At 37.8% G+C, this 21,312-nt stretch overlaps 2 protein-coding genes across 2 annotated transcripts; one reads left to right on the top strand and one right to left on the bottom strand.

Moving 5' to 3' along the window:
• Positions 1-1,893: 1,893 nt before the first annotated feature.
• On the bottom strand, positions 1,894-10,836 carry SKB1 (SHK1 binding protein 1). The gene is made up of 23 exons (XM_089620529.1): positions 10,540-10,836; positions 9,583-9,700; positions 8,125-8,234; positions 7,558-7,647; positions 7,389-7,472; positions 6,978-7,057; positions 6,769-6,844; positions 6,583-6,669; positions 5,867-5,951; positions 5,522-5,613; positions 5,383-5,418; positions 5,183-5,251; positions 4,976-5,044; positions 4,786-4,839; positions 4,618-4,692; positions 4,387-4,479; positions 4,174-4,277; positions 3,831-3,879; positions 3,628-3,714; positions 3,101-3,206; positions 2,819-2,906; positions 2,482-2,575; positions 1,894-2,292 (listed from the first exon to the last, which is right to left on the bottom strand). The coding sequence occupies exons 1-23, from the start codon at positions 10,675-10,677 to the stop codon at positions 2,209-2,211; spliced, it is 1,968 nt and encodes a 655-aa protein (XP_089476655.1). The 5' UTR covers positions 10,678-10,836; the 3' UTR covers positions 1,894-2,208.
• A 2,562-nt stretch (positions 10,837-13,398) lies between these two features.
• LOC149390997 (uncharacterized) lies at positions 13,399-15,416 on the top strand. The gene is made up of 4 exons (XM_089619908.1): positions 13,399-13,798; positions 13,905-14,523; positions 14,838-14,930; positions 15,008-15,416. The coding sequence occupies exons 1-4, from the start codon at positions 13,399-13,401 to the stop codon at positions 15,414-15,416; spliced, it is 1,521 nt and encodes a 506-aa protein (XP_089476034.1).
• Positions 15,417-21,312: the final 5,896 nt, after the last annotated feature.

Here is a 21,312-nt window from a genome sequence, read left to right as displayed (position 1 = left end):
TTTGGTATGGATTTGGCTAGTTTTTTTTTTTCTTTTTCCTTCTTTTTTTTTTCTTTTCTTTTTTCTTCCGTCCCGCCCCCCCCCCCCCCCCCCCCCCCCCCCCCCCCTTCTTTGTTCTGATGGTGTAGTATTTATAGGCTACAAGATTTCATTCCCCTTTCCTTTGAGACCTCTTTATTATTATTTTTCATATATTCTTTTCTAAGCAATCATCATGAGGAAGCTTGTGATATTGGGTTTGCCTTTGTGCAGCGTTGTTCAATGTCTTGTAGGGGCAGGTAAGTGGGATATGTGAGGAGTATGAGTATATAAGAATTTTGTGTAAAAAGGAATTGATTTTATGGGGCCTAAACCAATTAAACACGTGGGGTGTAAGAGATTTGGTGAAGCTTACGTATCCCATTTGAAGCATTTTTTTTATCAACTTATATCTGGACCATATAACAACAATAATTGTTAATGCGTTTTTTCGATTAACATTCACAAGAGGGTCACGTTTCGAGAGAGTAGTGAAGGCTTGGGGCGAACCCGAAAGTCACTATCTCGAGAGGGTCCTTGGGTCACGTTTCGAGAGAGTAGTGAAGGCTTGGGGCGAACCCGAAAGTCACTATCTTGAGAGGGTCCTCGCGTCACGTTTCCATGAAATGTGTGGAGGAATATTCCTCTTATAAAGAGAAGAACATGAAAATTGGTTTCTCAAGCTCTTGTACGCTTTTAAAGATGGAATATAATTTGGCTTGATTAGCCTTGATTTGTGAGAGAGTAAATATTTATTCTCTCATTCTAGAGAGAATGGAAGTAAATTATTCCTCTTTATTTTTGTGTGATATTGTATGCGTGGAGTGGCATTGATTCTCTTTAGTTTTGGTCTCAAGTGTTCTTGTGGGAGAAGAATAAAAAAAGAGAAGTGGGAGAGAGAGAGAGAGAGAGAGAGAGAGAGAGAGAGAGAGTTTCTCTAAGTTGGAGAGAAGTCTCTTTTCTTTATAGGAGCCAAATGATTTGGTGGAAGATACTTGGTCGGGTGGTGGAGACGGCCGGGTAGTCTTGGTCGAGTGAAGACGGCCGGGTGGTTTTCTTTTTGACCGATCGGGTGATCATTTTCTCTGGCCAGCTGGGTGGTCTTCTATTTTGATCGGTTGAGTGGTCATTTTCTTTCGGTCAGTCGAGTGATCATTTTCTTTGGCCGACCCGGTGGTCATGTTTATGGTTTTGCCTTGAAGATTTGTCAAGAAGTCTAGTTTGAAAACATGCTTTGAGAGTTTCTTTTGAGAGCTCGTTTGAGAGACATCTTATGAGTCTTGATTCGGAACTTGGCTCCTGAGTTTGTGAACTTGATTTTATGTCGTTGTAAGGAATTGTTAATTCGATTTGTGGTCTCGAAAGATATCTTTTTAGATATGATATCGATTCGTTGCGTGGACTCTCAAGTCGTCTCGCGGACTTAGAAGAGCACTTGCCGACGTGCTCTCGAGATATGACTTGTCGACGTGGTCTCAAGACATAACTCGTGGATTGTCGCGTTGACGTGGTCTTGAATCATTTTGCGAACCTCATTCCGAAAGTTTGACCGAAAATTTGACCGAGAGTTTGTTTGTGGGCTTGAGCTTTGTGCATGGACTGAATGTTTCATTTTTTCTCTCAAGGTGTTACTTTTACCTTGTGAAAATAACAACATGAAATAAGATAATAAGTTTTTCATTTATTTAAAACAATTGGCTAGATGCTATATTAAATTTATTGGTAAAAAATTGTATAAGAATTTAAATACTTGACAAACGACTGATTACGATAATTCTTGTTTTTAATGACTCGTATGATATTTTGAGCGGTTGAAAAGTTTTGCAAGATCCTTTGCACGAGTCTCAATAGTGAATTTATCGTGAAAAATATTACTTTGCTTTGGATTTTGATTCTTTCTTTCATCCTACTGATTCTCAGTAATTAATTCGTTGTAAATAAATATTACTTTGCATTGGCTTTTGATCCTTTCTTTCATTCCACTGATTCGTAGCTCAAAGAACGAACTGTATGGCAAACAAAATTACAACAAAACAGCCTCGGGACGCTGAACCCACTGACATGGCTTTTGGCGTTCTTTCTTTTTTTCCAGTGCAGACTTCAACATTTTTCTCCGCCCGAGCTAGTTTACTACATTCACCTTTGTTTGCGGATATAAATCCTCAAAAAAAAGATTTCATTCGATTAACTCTATAAGCCAACCCAGTACGATCGTCCGTTAGCATTGTGAATAGGCGAAGCCAGCGGTGAATCGACACCCCATTCGTACCAGACCTGAATCATATTCAACCAAAAAATAGAAACGAAATCTTATCAATGCATATACAAATGAGGACGAGATAATGAATTTAAAGCATTAAGATATGAAATAATAAATTAAAAGGAAACCAATGGAAATTGGAACAGCTTCACGATACAGAACCTATAGATTTATGTAGTTTGAGACCCAATGGGGACTTTTACCTTAGTAAGGCCGCAGCAACGCCAGAAATGCACGTCAAGATCAGAGCCAGGGTTTACACAGATTGGTGTCCTTAGTGGGAAAAAAATTGCAAACCTGGTCACGATACAAAACAGAGCGAAAAGTTTTTCAGTCGGTTTCCTATGACTGTAAATAACGCAATGAACACCAATTGACCAAACTCTGTTGCCATGCAAAATTCTATTCTCAAACTTACTTAATAATTCATAAACAGACCAAGAGTAAACGACAGTTTCTGTCCGATTTAAGGCAACTAATATGATATTAGAGCATAAATTGACAATGCTCATGAGCAGTTACGGAATTCGAATACATTACCAACTGAACATGTCCGGTGTGGCTGTTGAGGGCTCAATGCCTAGATGAATATCTTTGTATAATGTAGCATCAAAATAGCCAGCGAAACCTACAGATGCAGAGGCAATACATATCATATATTTCAGAACATGAGGCGTGTTTCATATCTCTGCTCAACAGAATTACATAGAATTCGAACTGGTATCCCAGGTTATTATGCTTGTTAAAGCAAACATAAACACAGCCTCAATGTTATCCTTAGGAAAGTGTTTGATTCAGATATTTATTGATGCAACCACATACCATGAACCATGGCTGACCCGGTGTCGGGGGGTATTTCAAAACGCAGCTTTACATACCGCCGATTGCTTTTCTCAGCAGAGCGGTTTGGATGTGTAAACGTGAATACCTATGAACAAAAACATGATCTCTAAGAAAAGATTGAAGTTGAAACAATGGTTTGATATGGCATTATGCAATTCCTGTAGAGCTACTCCAACAAATTAGCCACTGCGGATGTGTAAAATCCTGACAACTATATTTTTGTAACAAAAATTTAGGTAACTAGCCAGCTTAGACGTTTGGGATTGCTATATAGCCAACATTTGGTAAATAGCCACAAGCATTACTTGGCATTACTGGTTTGCCCTTGCATTGAATTAAAAGGGTGGGGTTTTTACGTCAATTTAAGCGTGTAAATACGTGGATGTGGCTATTTACCAAATATTTACCAAACGTTGGCTAAATAGCAATCTCAAAGTGTAAATATGGCTATATACCTAAAAGAGCCTTTTTTAAATATAATCCGAGTTCAGGAAGTGAGAACTCACGGGTTGAGTAGGGGCAAGCCTTGCAATGCTATGCAACTTAACAACATAAGCTGTTTCAAAGTGGACAACATCTTTATGGGCCTTAACCTGGAACATAATCAAAACAATCTGATTAAGAGCTTGAACAGACTATAAGGCAGTATACAACAGAAACTTCTAAGCATGTTGCATGAAATAGAATAGACACAAGGACTGTGACATACATCATTGTACAGTTTTGAGGCAGTCACTGGCTGGATGAAACTTGTGTACCTGAATTGAGAGCATGGCAAAAAAAAGTCGCAGATTTAATATTAACAAAATATCAGGTTTTCATAAGAAAATACATTGTTGATTGCTCAAGTTAAAAGTGGTGATAAAAAAAAAGTGTGAAAAACGCTTTTGGTACAAAATATGCCAAGAGGTTAAAACCAACTCACGGCAATCTTTGCACGAACACATGCAATGACATAAGACACATTTGAATTTGGACCACTCTTATATTTATTTTTAAGGAATTAAATATCATGAATATGTAAGTAACTTTATAATATAAGCTGGACATACTCCGATGGTATTGAGATTCCGTCTTCCTTCAGAAATCTTTCGGCTCCATCAAGACATTCAGGAGACAGCTCATTGTCGCCAAAAGAACCCAACAGTTCACTGACCTAATAATAAGTAGGACACGATAACAAATAGAATGTAACCAGAAATACCCCCGGGAAAAAAAAAGTAGATAAATGTTCTTATTCAGAAAAAGAATAGTAATATTATTACCAAAATGTCAGCTTTCTCAGGAGCATTCCAATGACGCATATCACAGGAAATTATGGTAACAGTGTTTTCCCACCCCTCTAGTTTAACCAAGCTCTGATTCCAAAACATAGGATTATCTCAGTCAAGCAATGAAGATGGAACAAGCCATCTAAAATTGTTAGAAATATGCTGAGCATCTATTTGGGAAGGACAGTTGCAAAGACTCGCAACTTTGAGAATTTTGCAACTTACATGAAGGGTAACAACTGCATTTGGATTTTTCTCAACAGCATAAACTTTAAGCTTACGCCCAGTTTCTTCAGCTGCCTATAAAGAACATGCGGAAAGAAAAATCAGACCATTTTGTAAGACTAAAATAAAATTTTATTACACATAGCACAGAAATAAAGGAAGTAAAACCTGTAATGATGCTCTCACAAGGGGACCACGTCCTGCTCCAACAACCATTAATACCTAGCACAGATCGCCAAAAAATTAAAATTAAAATTAAAAAATAAGCAGCACGGTCCTAAACTAGAGGGAGGGAAAAGGAAAAAATGGATTTATTTCAGATGAGAATAGATGATATCAAAGCAAGTGAAAAGCTTACTGTTGTTACAGACAATGCATCTTTATCGGGAACCCTGTCCAGTAAGGCTTTAGCAACCGCCCTTTGGTACTACAGATTAATATATTCATATTATGAGCATATGTGTATGAACAATACAAAACTGTAGTCCAGAGAGTAAATTTAAGCTAGAAAACTTTCACCCTTAATTTCCATAAAAAAAAAAAAAAAAAAAAAGTACAATCATACCTGAAGGTACTTCATTGTATCTTTCTCAAATGTCTCGTAAGTTTGAGCCTCCAGATTATCCATGAGAGGCTGCATGAGAACGACAAAAGTAATTCAACTTGGAAAGAGAACTAGAGTGGAATGAAAAATGGAGCAGTACAAACTTGTGTCTCATACTTAAAAATTGATTAGGCATATATAGTGTCAAGAGTTTAATGCACCTGTAATGGTGATTGCAGAAAATCCCTGTATCCAAGCTGGAAAAGAAGAAATTACGAGTTAAAACAAATATCATGGCAGAATATTTTGATTTTGAACAACCCTTCTTATCTGTAAGCTGCAAAAGTAGTATAGGCCTACCTCAAAGCGTTCTTGCTCAGGAAGGGGTTCCATTTTTTGGTAGAGATAACCAACATAATCCAAATATGACCTCAAAGGATGCCTCTCCATACCTGACTCACAAGAAAGGATAATTGTAAACAACAATAATATGAAGAAAAGAAGCCACTGCGTGCTGACAGAAACTCGACGATGATCATTCTAGTAAAGAAAGTCGGACAACAATAGCGGATAGCAGGCTTTGAAAGATGTTCAAGTATAAAAATTGATTTTCTAAGCTGAATACTCCAAAAAATACTGTAGTTCCTCAAGGATAAGGAGCTAGAATTTTCTATTGGAAACTGCAGTTGAAGGGAAAAAACTCACGAGAATTGTTGTCATTACTGTGATTGGCAGCAGTATCTGTATCTCTCCTTTGAAGACTCTGTCCTAGTTTTCCAGACATGACGATCTAAAGATATGTCAGCAACAAAGATTAGTAGAGTAGCAGAATTTAAATATAAAAAAAAAATAGTAGAGTTGCAAAATAGCCATCAAGAAATTGAATGGTTTAAATATCTAATCTGTTAAGATAAGGAGCTCTGTTTAAATGACAAATGAAATGCATATGTGAGAAAGAGAGAACAAAATTTATGCAATTCTAATAAAATTTCGTCGACATGAATCACTTGAAAACTAAATGCTTTCATATGCAATGCCATGTCGCAATCCTACCTTGCCTTGAATGCAAAGCTCCACCGAAACCTAATCTCATCTCAGTTTTTAAAGAGATTAAGTTGTTTGGTTGGAGGCTAAGCTTCTCTTAACTTAAGGTCTCTTACATAGACCGAGGTTTACAACCTAATGGACCGGGCCCAAACACCATATATCTTGTTACATAATAAAACATTAATTACTTATTTAATTACTCTAAATTCGAAATACTAAAAAAGCATCATTAAAAATACCATACTAATTACAAGATTTAAAACCCTACTCAATAATTTAAAAGCCTTAATTTTCTAATTTAAAGCCCTAACTAGCTAAGAAAGTATCAGAAACTCGAAGGCATTAGAATGCGGGCAATATTTGTCAACAAATACCTGTACTGAGTGGTTGAAAAAATCAGTAACTAGCTTCTGGTGGCGCTTTGACAGGCATGGATAACCTCTTGTGTTTGTTAAAAATGTCTGGTAAATAAGTAATTACGGTTACAATCATAGTAATTTAAAAAATTAGTAAAACTTCCAAAATTGATGTTGGAACTTAGAAAAATAGGACAGAATTACATCAGTATTGATAATGGCTGCTCGAACAGACTCTCCAAACCAACGACCAAGAGAATTGGGTGAAGGCAATGAACTCCTTAGAATTACACAAGAAAATATTAAATGAGGATTAGAAATGCCAATTAAAGCATAAGTTCTTTCAAAAATAGGTACTCAAAAAGTTAAGTTAAACTTGAGAAGAAAAGGCCAGTTAAATATATTTAACTCACAGAATGTCAAGAGCAACCGATAAACGGCTGTGATGTTCACAAAGTAGCCGAAATGAGTTCCAAATCTCCCAGGAATCAATCTGCATGGGAAATAAGAAAAAAATTAAAAAATTATAAAAAATAGCATAAGTATGAAGGTTTTGGTAATAATAGCCAAAGTTACGTTGTCCAACAAAATTTTGACACACAATAAATTTTTTGACTGCATATAAGCAATTTATCAGTAAAAAAGTATTGATAGGGTAGAAAAACTATTGTCATCTGGTAATTCCGTAATTGAACATTTTTATAAACTTCGGCTAACCTTGACTGTTCTGTAAATCAATTAGTTTTAATTGCCTATATGGCCACAAAACCAATTTAGCAATTTGGAAAATTGATAGTGTAAAACGCTAATTACGAAATCACTACCGGAGTATGCTCACACACCGAACGATCCGAGTTCGCATCTATGGAGTCGTCATCTTTCGTAGACAATGGAATCCTAAGCCACAGCTTTAACAGTGAAAATATGAGAAGTGAGTACATCAAGCTTCAATATAATTTTATCAAACTGGAAATGAAATGACAAGAGTAATACCTTCATATTGTGTAGGTTCTCTAGAATCTGATTTACACACCTTGCATAATTGGCACAAGACTTTCCCTTTGGTGCTGGAAGAAGGCATGCCTGTAGATTGAGAACAAACCCATGGCTACTAAAAATCACATGCTTATAAATGCATCTATATTCTATACCGTGGACAATGAAATTCATGCATCTCCTTTAATCCTCTAATGCATATCGCATTGAAGTTTGGCAATATCAAGAATAGTGGCGAAAATTCAAAAACTTTCATTTTGTTCCATCATATTAAAGGCATGGTTGAGTGATAATTGAAAGACTTGGATTGTACTCTTGTACAGATATTGTCTTCAGCCAGAGCACCTAAATATTTGAGCTTAAATCTTAAGTTCACATCACAAGTTGCAACTCTAAGTTGAAAGTTTTTATGAAATCAAATGGTTACATTCAAGCTCAAGCTTCACATTCTTTCTACTTTATATAGTTGCTTGGAACTTCGCTCGATAGACAAGCGTAACTATATTGATCTAAGATACAAGAGAATAATCTACAGTGCCACATTAAAATGCACACAATACAAACCTGCAGGGAAAGATGCGAAGCCCATGCAATCTCTTGCTTCAGGGTGGTTTCAGAGTCCGAACGAAGAATCTCATCTTCTGAATCTAGGTCTATCCATGGGCTAATCTTTCCTAAATAAATACATAAAAATATAAAATAAAATAAAAACCCAGAGTCAGTATATATTCAAATTAAGCAAAAATGCTAATTAAGAGCAATAGCATGGTAAAACAAAGCTCCGTAAAAATCAAAATATGGTCACCCAGTTGGATGAATTTCCGTGAACTAAACATATGGTCACCAACGCTGAAACTGATAATCGATTGGAAAATGTCTAAATAAATATGCATTTTATCGACCAGATTACAAAACAGTGTAAAACATATACAGATGCAATCCAGATATTTGATACAAGTGGCATTGCAATGAAACAAACAAGCATTCCATTATGCAATGGTCTCAAGCAGAAGGTTCAAAGGTATGCATCTGCCATTAACCATAAACTTGATCCACTGAAGGAATTATATTTCGTACAAAAACAACGAGACTTTTCTGATCTGCATTGGTCAGTTTTTTTAGCTTATCTAACAATATCAACAGTTATCAGTGAGCACTCAACATTTACATAAAGTCCCTTAAAGAAGAAGAAAAAAAAGCAGGTCATATAAACTATAGAGATTAGGTGTCACAAATGATACTAAAATATGATGCAATTTCGATGATAAACCAAATCGCAGCTTTGTCGACCACGATCTCCATTCAATATTTCTTCTTTTCCTTTTGGTATTTTAAGATGTCATCAAAACTGATTGATGTTTATTTGGAGTATCCAGAGCCCCAATAAATGGGGCTTAGCTAATTTATCAACTTCAAGATTTTTGTTGACACTAACTATACATTTTGTATGGAGTCGAAGGGTCATAAACATAACCATAACAAGTCAATTGTGGGTTCACAAATTTAAAAAAAAATTCAAATTAAGACGAGGCCTCTTGCAATACACGAACTCAATAAGTGGCATTGATTTAGTTTGTTATGTTTTCACCTCTAAATAATTATCGTAATTTATGAACCGTGATTTTTTTGTCACCAGTAAAGGTAGAGGTCAATGTCTGAAGGATAGCGGGGTACAACAGATGAGAGAGTAGTACAAGTCACAGAATCATTGACGTAGACATTAATTAAAAAGAGCATCTTTTACAAACTCTTAATCATAGTCACTCAAGACCAGAATGAAATTAAATTATTTCCATTAAAAGCTCAACAGTATAGACAAATTATTCCACAACTTTTTTCAGGTTGCACACAAAAAACGTACATAAACATATTTACAATTACACAAATCTACAAACCTCATTTACTGTAACGAGTTTAAAGTATTGCTAGCTAGGAGACTAAGAATGTATCCACAAGATCCAATATTACATGACATCAAATGTCGGGGTGCTTAATATTAACTCGACTCCCAGAAGTTCGTACCTACAACGTGACTGCTCCACTGAGAGGGGCTTAAAACTAAGTCTGATCCAGCAAATGGAAGGACGCCATATTCGCCTTTCTCTTTGTGAATTAAGCTCGGTCGATAAGCTGGATCCATCTGCATCACGCAGAAAGAGACACACACACATATATATATCAGCATAAACATTTAAGAGAGTTTGACATCAATCAAGGTGCCTGATTAATCAAAAGGTTTGAGGCTTTCATACTATATGCTAGCATACACAATTACATCCCCAAATTTCCCAAGTTGTTAGATGATACACCAAGTACATAAAAGATTAGCTAGCAATTGTGCAACAATAGCCTATGTTAAGTTGGCAGTATCTTCATTTCTATAAGTTCAGTTACAGACAAACTCTGTACATTCAAGTATAACGAAAAAAGAAATCAACTTTTAAAGGTTAAACAGACAAAAAAAACATGAATGTAGTTAATAACCTTCAAGTAGAGCCGTATAATAGACTAAGTCCACTGGCTTCACTGTCAAAGGCTAATGACAAGCATTGCTATCGGTGAGCTTACTGACCATTCACACAAATGAAAAAAACAGCTGTTGAGCTGATATGTGACTGGCTAATTGGCCACCATACACAGTATTGATCAGATCAACCAAATGACTCTTACTATATCATATAAAAAAGAAACTCTTTTCGCATTCAAAATTCCACATTTACACAAAATGTAGTTAGAAGGCCTTGAATGAAGCCATAGATTGTAGAAGCTTCGTCATAATAGGCCTACATTAACAAACTCTGATCTAGGTGTGCTTACTGACCATTCACACAGGAATTGTCAGCTCCGAAGGAGCTGAAAAGGGTGTGATTGGCTAATTAGCCACCATAGAAATGCATAACGAGTACAAACAAAAACACAGAAGAAAGGAAACCACGATCGGTGGAACTTCGGTTTATACGAGAAATGAAGAAGACGAACCAGAGGTGCGACGACAAAGTCGAAACCACCACGAGAGAGGTTAGAGGTCAAAAGCTGAGGCATGTCGTCGCTGAACTCGGTCTCGACTCCGCAGTACCGAGACTCGCTCTTGTCGCCGGCTCTATCGCCTAACGGCATTTTCGCTACCACGCAGAGAGAGAGAGAGAGAGGGGTTAGGGTTTTGGTAGGGTTTTGATTGATGAGATGACAAAGTGAAATGTATACAAGCGTTTAAATATACAGCGACTCAACGAAAGAATACTAGGGCTCGGGGTTGGCGGGTCTTGTTGTCCCAAAAACTGAGAAAACTCTGGATTGAAAAATATCGCAGTCTAGCTAATTAAAATTGGGAAAATTACACTAAGAAAAATGTAAAATTTCTAAAAAAAATTATGGTTTTAATTTAAATCCTTTTAAAATTAGTCTTTTTTCTAATATTTGTGATTCTTAAAATGAATTATAGACGGTAAACAAAATTAAATGGCCTTAAACAGTAAATACATTTGTTAAAAATTTGTAAACATAAAGAACGATGATTATTTACTATTTGAAAAATATTATTTTTGCATTAAATTTTTGTGACACGTTATTATTATTACGGTTAGTTTTTTTTTTTTTTTTAAATACTATCACCTGCAATTTTCACATTAAAGTTTTGAAGAATATGTTAAAAATAATTAGAGAAAACAACCGCATAAATACTTAATATTTTCATGTATATATGTTGAAATAATTAATTCAGGTGTCCAAAATTGTAATCCACTGTTTTTTTTAATTGAGTTGTTTGAATTATTTTAATTTTAAAAAATGAATCGTAGATGATTTTGATCAATTTCTTCAGCTCCCAAACCCAATTTCGGTCCATCAATCGATTTCAAAATTGCATGTTCGAATTTTCATCATAATTTCTTAATTTTTAAATTTATGGTTTTTATGTTCGTGAATCAGTTTTTTCATGATTTCAAAATAATTAATCCATGTATCCAAAAAATTTATCCACTTTTTTCATGTGTTTGTGTGTAGTTGAGTTGTTTGGAGCCTTCAATTTTGTAGGTAACTCCGCATTCTGCATTTTTATATACTAATACGAATGTGGACTTGGATCTAAAATAAGGAAAACTTGTAGATTAAGTTAAATTGTTGATTTCCCTTCAGACAAGCCACAATCATCTTTGATTACTAGTACACATCAAACAAGTCATCCCTTTGATATATTAGGATTTAACATATTAATCTAGTTTTCCAAAATATTAATCTATTGATCCATAACACATAAACAAGCCACAACCATATATGATCACTAGTACACATCAAACAAGTCAATGTGAATACTCTCACGAGCGAAACAAGTCTTATTTTCAATGTTATACATCGCTCGCATACCAGATCTTCTTTTTCGTAGAAGTTTTGAGAAGTGTCTTGATGGTAGGACGTTGAATAGAACTCTCACGAACGAGAAGAACCGAAGGCCTCAAATAAGTCAATTACACACAAAATAGTGGATTAAAATTTCGGACACCTTATTTAATTATTTTGAAATTATGGAAAACTAGTCCGTGAACGTGAACACGAACATGAAAGCCAACCAACTAAAATTTATCTTGATTAACCTAGTTCGATAGCGACGACGACGGATGAGAACGAAGAATGATGATGATGGGCAACAGAGATTGACAGCGACGGTGACAACATCGAATTCGACTACAATGAAGACGACGAGCGTGATGACATTAAGGCACAGGTTTTTTAGCATCGCGTTTTTTGTGTGTTTGGCATTTTAGATTAGAGTGAAATAGTGAAGTCGGTATTGGAGGGTGAATGAAAATGTATTTTTGGTGATTTTTAAGATTTTTAGATGGATTATCTTAACTTTGAAAAATTTGACTGTTTTGCTAAGCACAAATTTTAAAGAGAAATTGCCCCATTTGCCACAAATTTCATAATATTTTCTCACTTTCCACCAAAAAACTAATTTGGCCCAAAGTGCCACCGATATGTCAACAATGTTGACATCTATGTCAACAACGTTGACATCTAATAGTGAAGGGCAAACAACATTGTTGACATAGATGGTGGCATTTTGGATCAAATTAGTCTTTTGGTGGAAAGTGAGAAAATGTTATAAAATTGATGACAAATGAGGTAATTTCTCAATTTTAAAATAGCTAGATAGTCGGATGACTCGTAAATATAGAAAACTAAATCTACCAAATTTATACACGTGCAGTCACATATTTACTTATTTACTAGTTTTTCAGTCATACCATGCATGACATCTATACATCTTTATCTGCCCATTTTTCAAAAATTTGGTATAAAAAGTAGATTATGAAGGGTTAAAAGATACTTTATGATAGGAAAAATAAAATAGTACGTGTTAAAGGATAATTATAAATAGAGTAAATATATATGTATTAAAGCATTTTCAGAAAAATTTGAATACTTTGAAAATACTATGTTTTATATAGTTCAATCAAATTAATAATATGTAACATCATATAGTTAAGGGTTAATGATGGCATAAATACTTAATGTTTGAACAAAACCATACTTATGTACCTAATTTTTTTTCGACGGCAATAATACCGAACGTTACGTTTTTTGGTTTCCGTCACTACCTCCCCCGTTAACTTTCAAAATGAACGGCCACGATTTGATTTTTGATATATTAACGTGGATTGTTATTTTTTTGTTATTATTTGATTGTATAATTAATTCAAAATAAAAGGAAATACAAAATGTATTAACAATAACCCTTAAACCTCAAACAAAATACCCAAAAAAATAAAAATCGTATATTCTCAAAACCAGGTTCGAAGAGAAATCTTCAATATTTCTAGATCACAATCGTGTTCGACAATGTCTGGAGATAGCGACAGAGATGATGATCAATTTTTGCTTGAGGAAGAAGAGTACCACGAGGACGGAGAAGGTAAGGAGGCTCCGAACATTCAACCTAGAGATTGGAGCTCCGTCGTGATAGATGTTTGTAACAGTGGAGTCGCTGGTGAGGAAGAGACTGATGGAGTAATGTTAGAGAGCGACCTCGACAGCTTGTGCAGTGATGACGACCAACAGACGAGGAAGAAAAGCAGAAGAGCGTTCAACCCACATTCAAACCTCGACGATTTCAAGTTTAGATTGGGTATGGAATTCCCTACTATTGTTCATCTCAGGGATGTGTTGAAGGAGGTGTTCATTAGAGACAATAGAGAGTTCAAGTACGTAGTGAATGACCGTACTAGATTAAGGGCCAAGTGTAAGGGAAAGGGTTGCAAATGGCTTATTTTATGCGAAGTTGCTGAACTCGGACACCAAGACGGTTCGAGTGAATACGCTGATCGACAAACATGAATGTGGAATAGTTTTCAACAACAAATTGGTCACAACCCCTTGGTTAAGGAAGAATTTTCTGGAGCATTTTCGGTTGAATCCTAACTTGGATTATAAGTGCTTCAAGGAGATGACTGCGGCGGCCAAATTTAGCAATGTTACTAGCAACGTATTCTACAAGGCAAGGAAAACAGCTAGAGAGATCTTAAAGGGTTCGGTGAAGGAACAACACGCAATATTGGATGACTATTGCAAACAGCTCCAAGCTACAAACTCAGGTACCATAGCTATTCTGAAAACTACTCTAGTGAATGGAAATAGAGTGTTTGAGAGGGTTTACATTTCCTTGAAAGCTTGTAAGGACGGGTTCAACAAGGGTTGTAGACCACTCTTAGGATTTGACGGGTGTTTTCTTAAGGGTTATTGCAAGGAAATGTTGCTTGCAGCTGTAGGTATAGACCCTAATAACTCACAATACCCAGTAGCTTTTGCTGTGGTGGAGAAGGAAAACACATCATCATGGAGATGGTTTATGAACTTGTTGAGTGAAGATCTGCAGATTGATAATCCTAGCAGATTCACTACGATTAGTGACAGACAGAAAGGCTTGGAGAAGGCCTTGGCTGAAATATTTCCAGGAGCTGAGATAAGGTTTTGTGTGAGACACTTGCACGCAAACTTCAAAATTAATCATGGTGGTTTATTGCTCAAACAAATGCTCTGGAGTTGTGCACGAGCCACTACACATGCTCAATTCACTCGGAGGATGAATGAGCTTAAAGAAGAGGATGACAAGGCACATGCTTGGCTACTAAAGAATGGACAAAATCACATTTTAGAGTTGATGTAAAATGTGATATGCTTATCAACAATTTGTGTGAGTCCTTCGACTCGTCCATTATGGCTGCAAGAGACAAGCCAATTGTGACCTTGCTTGAGAAGGTTAGATTTTGGCTCATGTGTAGATTTGCAAACAAAAGACTCGAGGTTCAGAAATGGCATTATCCAGTTGGTCATCGTGTACTCGAACTTATTGAGAAGTACAAGGGAGTTGCAAAGTACGTATTTATTTTTTCTTATTTCATTGTGTTTCTTCTTTTGTTTAATTTGTTCTTTTTGTGTTTTGTAATTACAGATATTGTCAATCAACTATAGTCGGTGATGGGAAGTTCCAAGTTTCATGTTCTGGAAATGAAACTTATGTTGTTGACTTGCGAGCCAAGACATGTTCATGCAGGTTATTTGACTTAAGTGGCATACCATGTCCGCACGCCTTGAATTGTATCTGGTCACACGGGCTTGACGTCATGGACTTCATCGACGATTGGTATAAAAAAAAGGCTTACGATGCTTGTTACAGTGGAATTATTGAGCCGATGACCACTCCAGATCAGTGGCCAGAGGTTGGCCTGAATCCAATCCTTCCACCACCAGATCAACCAATGCCTGGAAGGCCAAAGAAAAAGCGAAACCGGTCAAATGATGAGCCTCCACCTGGTTGGGGGCCATTCCCGGATCATACAACAAAATTTTCTAGGAGATGACAGCTGAATCACTGCACCAAGTGTAACCAGTCAGGTCATTCAAGGCGTACATGTTCTAACCCAACTGCACAAGAGGTACTTCTTGTTACAAACCCTTTATTGAAACATTTCAGACTCAATTCACTCATATTAGTTTTTTTCAATGCATACACAACAAGTCAAGAAGCGAGGTAGAACTGTGAAGGCTAACCCTGCCCCGGAGATAGTCAAGAGAGCCGAAAGAAGGAAAAGACAACAACTTAGGGACATGCAATCCCAGTCGTCTCAGCCACCTCAGTCATCCCAGGCGTCTCAGCCAAGTCAGCCACCTCAGCCATCCCAGGCATGTCAGCCAAGTCAGCCATCCCAGGTGTCTCAGCCAAGTCAGGTATCCCAGGCATATCAGCCAAGTCAGCCATCCCAGGCGTCTCAGCCAAGTCAGCCACCCATGCCATCATAGTCGTCTCAGCCAAGTCAGCCATCTCAACGTCTCACAGCATTCATGGCGTGGAAGAAAAAGTATCGACCAAATAGTCTCCAAAATTAGAATATAATCTGGAAGTATGTGTTTAGGTCTCTTTATAACTGTTTTGTGGTATGACCTGCGTAAAGTAACTGTTGCAGGCCGTCTCTTTTTGGAACCTATGAGTCTGTTAAAACTAATACTTGCAGGCCATCCTTTTTAGTGAAATATGTGGAATGTGAATGAGAATGTGAACCTATTATTTTGAGAAATGAGAATGTGAATGCGAACCTATTTTTTTTTAGAAATGAGAAATGTAAAATACTTGCACGCTATCATCTTATTTTGAGAAATGAGAAATGTGAATGAGAATGTGAACCTATTTTTTTGCACCCATCTTTTCATTGACAAAACAAACTCATACAATTTTCATTGACAAAACAAAGTCTTACAATTTTCATTGACAAAACAAAGTCTTACAATTTTCATTGACAAAACAAAGGGATACAACTCAGAACTGATAAAAACACATCAACAAACACAACAACGAACACAACAACAACAAACACAACAATTACAAAGACACCATGAAACCAATTACAAAAACAACAACAAATACAACAACAAACAACCTGCATCCACAACTGTTGCTTCTCGCTGACCCTTTCACATTTGCAGTGAACATAATCACTTCGTCGTCATTGCCACCGACACCTTTGAGTTCTTCATCAACTCTGAATTTCTCAATTTCTACTTCCAAGTAATTAATTTTCTTGATAAGGCATGGAATCACCTGCTTTGATCTATTGCACATTTCTGGGTCTATCCACATAAAAAATTTGCAACCTTTTTCTTCCTGTACAACAAAATTAACAGATGCTAAAGGTATGACAAATCAACTCAAACCAAAATAAACTGAAAGTCCAGATCTACTGTATGAACTATTTCTAAGGTGTTGTATAAGAAAGTAGTAACACCTGTAAAGACACCACACGATAATAGTAAACGAACACACAGAATGGTAACCCAGTTCGGCCTTAAAAGCCTAATCTGGAGGGATGAGTATCCCGGTGAAAAGTGCAACTTCACTAACGGAAAATGAGTTTAATCGGAATACAATGAATGATAACCTTTCACTATTCCTAACTCCCAGTGAACCGTAGCTTGATGCTAGTCTAGCCTCCCCCTAGACTTGAGCTCCCCTCGCTTTTCACCCTTACAATCACTCAGTGTATTAGTGTGTTATTCTTCGCCCGGAAAAACAAAACTCACACAATGGAGAATACACAAAAACCTTTTTGGCACACTCAGGTTTTTCGGCGTGAAAGTGTGTAACCCTACCTAGGGTTTCGCATTGTCTTATATACGAGACAATCAAAACGAATGTCCTCTGATCCAAGACAGAGACAGATGGCACGCATCCAGCGAGCCCAGAAATAAAGCTGTCAGCGAGACCTCACCGCGAGCTGACAACTTTAACCAAGTGATGTTCTTTGAGATGTTAGAACCACCACGAGAGACAATTAGCAAGCCTGAATCAAAAAGGGTCAACTTCTTATAACAACAATCTCCCCCTTTGGCTTTGAGCAGGTAAAACTCTTCCTTCAAAAATGAAACACTATGCCAACCTTCAAGGAGCACTCTCGCCACACACACAGCACAACAGAACATCTAACTGTGAAATCACTCTTGTCACAGTGACTGACAGAGGAGACAACAAAAAATATCCATAACCAAATAACCAAGTTTTAGAAGTGACTTTTTGACTCCCTTTTTTTCCAAGCAAAGACAAAAAGGAAGACAAACAACTAAAAAGTATCTGAGCCACGCAAAAAATCTTGAAAATATAAAAGGTTTAGGTACTTGGGAGAGGTGTAGTAGAGGAGGCGTTGGGGAGTATACGAGCTAGAGCATCTTCAAGGGCCATCTTGCGCTCAGTAGAGGTAGCAATCGCTGTCTCCAGATACTTGATCTCATCAACAAGGGAAAGAGCCATCAGTTTCCTGACGTCAGCTGACATGGGAGGAACAGTAGGAGCATCATCATCATTGAAGCGAGCGTGAGGTAGGTTGGACTGGGGAGGCTTCTTGATGTCTGCCACATGATGCTTTTGAAAAAGTTTGTAGCTGAAGGAGATCTTCCCTGGAGTCGAGCTGCAAGCTTTCATCTCTTCTGGTGACAGAATATCCGGTTGTTGACGTAAAATGATCTCAGTGATCATGGCAGGATAAAGGATGTGAAGCTTTATAGCTTCAGAGCCAGCATGCTTGATGATTTGGGAGTAGAAGAGTTTCCCAACGTCAACTGAACGACATGTGCCAATCATGAAGAGAAATTGAGCTAGAGCGAGAGAAACACCTGTGGAGTGAGCAGTAGGAATCCAGTTCTTGACTCCAATTTTGTGAAGAACAGAGTACTTAGAACTGAGAAGAGAGGCACGGTACAGCCCAGACTCAGGCCACCATCTCTTGTCTTTCCCTCCAGAGAGTTCAGAAATCAGCTCAATTCTTGAAGGCCCTTGATCGTCAGAAGTGGGAGCATTTGAACCCATGAACTCATGGATGACCTTGGGAGAGAAGTCAATGATTTTGTTCTTGATCACCACCTTTTGAAAATGAGGGGAAGTGGCATCATCAACTTGATCAGGAAGATTGACAATGAACTCCCTCAGAAGCTGAGCGTGGTAGGAGCCCACTGAGGTTACTGTGGAGAGAAGCCCGGTGCTCTTGAGAAGTTCAATGACATCAGCGCATTCCATGGCTTCATCAGAGAGCACATGTTCAGGAGCAATACTCCGAAGAATGACGTACTTCCATCGGCTGGCATTCTGAAGGGTGTGAAAAGATATTCCTGTGATTGGAACATCAGGAACATCCTGTCTAGACGACTTCTTCTTCTTGTCGCGAGACCTTGCTTCCTCCGCAGCTTCTTCATCTTCGACGATGTTAGTGACATGGTCTCTGACATCCTCCACCACAATCTTCTCCTGAGGATTAATGGCATTCGCTTCAGTGGTCTCCACTCTTCTCTTCTTCCTCCTAGCAGATTTCTTGACTTTCTCCGCAATGGAGGACTTCTCAGCAGCCTTCTTGGAGGTCCTCTTAGTCTTCTTTCTGGGCATGTCTCCTGGGGGAACCACATCTGAGTCTGGTTGAAGACCCTCATCTGAGTCTGCGGTTCTCTCCTACAACGTCCTCATCCGACCTAGAACCTTGACCCTTAAGTTCTCTGGTCATCTCAGCCAGCGTGGGATTGTCCACTTCATCAGTCTCCTGAGCTTGAGGATTAGGGGGATCAGATTTATCAGCGAATCTGGGAGAACTAGGGTTGTCCGTGGAGGTGTTCTCGACATTTCCTTCTCCTGAATTTCTTAGAGTCATCATGGCCTCTACTGTGGGGCTCATGGTTTCCCTCTCAGAACCGATAGGCTCAGAGGAACCATCCACATGCATGCTTTCTTGGTTAGAAACTGAGGAAGGAACAGGGTGGGGGAAAACTGTCACTGATACCTGAGGAAAAGGAGGAAGAAGACCACGAAGGTCAGTAGCCAGCCCTAGACGAAGAGTCTCCGGCCTCACCATCGACTCTGACGGGCTGAGGTTTTCTGATTCTTACACCATACTTGTTCACTTGAAAGCTCTCCGTCTTGGACGAAGAGAGACCCTTGGTCTTTCCTTTCACCGTGGACTTGGAGGCTTTCACTGTACCTCTTCTCGTGGACACCATGATTATGAAGAAAACAGAGTTTTTCAAGAACTGATTTTCAGCAAAAAGCTTTGAACTTTATAACACTCGAAAAACTTCTAACTTTTGCCTCAAGAAAATCCATACAAATCTTGTGGTTTATCCATAAAATGCACGTCTTATTTGAAACCTTCACGAGACATAATGGGTGCAAGTAGGGACTAAGGCGGGAATTTAAACTATGGGGGCTAATATGCAAAATTAAAAAAAAAGTTGAGAGGAGGCTGATTTATAAATATTTAGGGTAAAAAAAATTAAAAACTAGCAAAAAGTGCAAAAAAAAAATTTGAGAAGGGGTGCAATGCCCCACACATGAAGAAAAAATTACAAGCTCCAAAGGCAATTTGTAGTTTCATATTCGAAAAGTGCATTTTGTGGCTCATACCAAGATGACTAGCGCAGAATATCATATCACCATGGTAGCGAGCCATAATATTGCTACCAGAACTGGACAAGGATGAGACTCTTTCATTGGTGTGTTTGTTTGACAGACACATAGCAATAGCTTTATTTTGCCGATGAAAAACAAGAACTTTTGAATTGGAGTATCATTTGTCTCTCATTTTCTAGAGTGGAGTATCTCTAGGGCAAATTAGGCTATTAAGGTGACTATTGGATGTGACTAGTCGCATTGCTGGTCCCATAGCTAGGTATTTTTTTTATTATATAAAGTCAGATTCTTCTGTCTTTCTCATTCGCGTCCCTCTTCGTTCTCTCTCTAACTCGACAAAACCCCCCAAAATCGACCACCCACAAATAGCCTTCGCTATTTTCTCAGACCACCCCCACCAAAACCCCATCTCTCTCTCTCTCTCTCTCTCTGAAAACACCAGCACAGTGTCGCCGAAATCCCTTCGCCACTGATCCAAAATCCATCACGCAACCTCGACCACCACAGATCTCGAACCACTTCCACTGCTCCTCTAACCACGAAGCTCCTTATCTATCGCTCCTCAAATTCTCTTCCAAAAAAAAGGTTTATCTCTCTCTCTCACTCATCTCGCTCTCTGGTTCTTTGAAGAAGACGCGGCATGTGGAGAGAATCGTGGAGCTCTAATACTATGAAAAACTTATGAAGAGGATGAAAGAATAGAGTAGAGTGGAAGTGTTTGGGAACTTTGTTTTTTCAAGAATGTCAGCCAAGTCAGGTATCCCAGGCATATCAGCCAAGTCAGCCATCCCAGGCGTCTCAGCCAAGTCAGCCACCCATGCCATCACAGTCGTCTCAGCCAAGTCAGCCATCTCAACGTCTCACAGCATTCATGGCGTGGAAGAAAAAGTATCGACCAAATAGTCTCCAAAATTAGAATATAATCTGGAAGTATGTGTTTAGGTCTCTTTATAACTGTTTTGTGGTATGACCTGCGTAAAGTAACTGTTGCAGGCCGTCTCTTTTTGGAACCTATGAGTCTGTTAAAACTAATACTTGCAGGCCATCTTTTTTAGTGAAATATGTGGAATGTGAATGAGAATGTGAACCTATTATTTTGAGAAATGAGAATGTGAATGCGAACCTATTTTTTTTTAGAAATGAGAAATGTAAAATACTTGCACGCTATCATCTTATTTTGAGAAATGAGAAATGTGAATGAGAATGTGAACCTATTTTTTTGCACCCATCTTTTCATTGACAAAACAAACTCATACAATTTTCATTGACAAAACAAAGTCTTACAATTTTCATTGACAAAACAAAGTCTTACAGTTTTC

Source organism: Urtica dioica, chromosome 7 (assembly GCF_054948205.1).
Source record: "Urtica dioica subsp. dioica isolate 48M chromosome 7, U.dioica_male_clone48M_v1_H2, whole genome shotgun sequence".
Lineage (NCBI taxonomy): Eukaryota > Viridiplantae > Streptophyta > Magnoliopsida > Rosales > Urticaceae > Urtica > Urtica dioica.
Note: the sequence above shows the minus strand (reverse complement) of the source record. Positions and strands in the feature narration are given on the sequence as shown.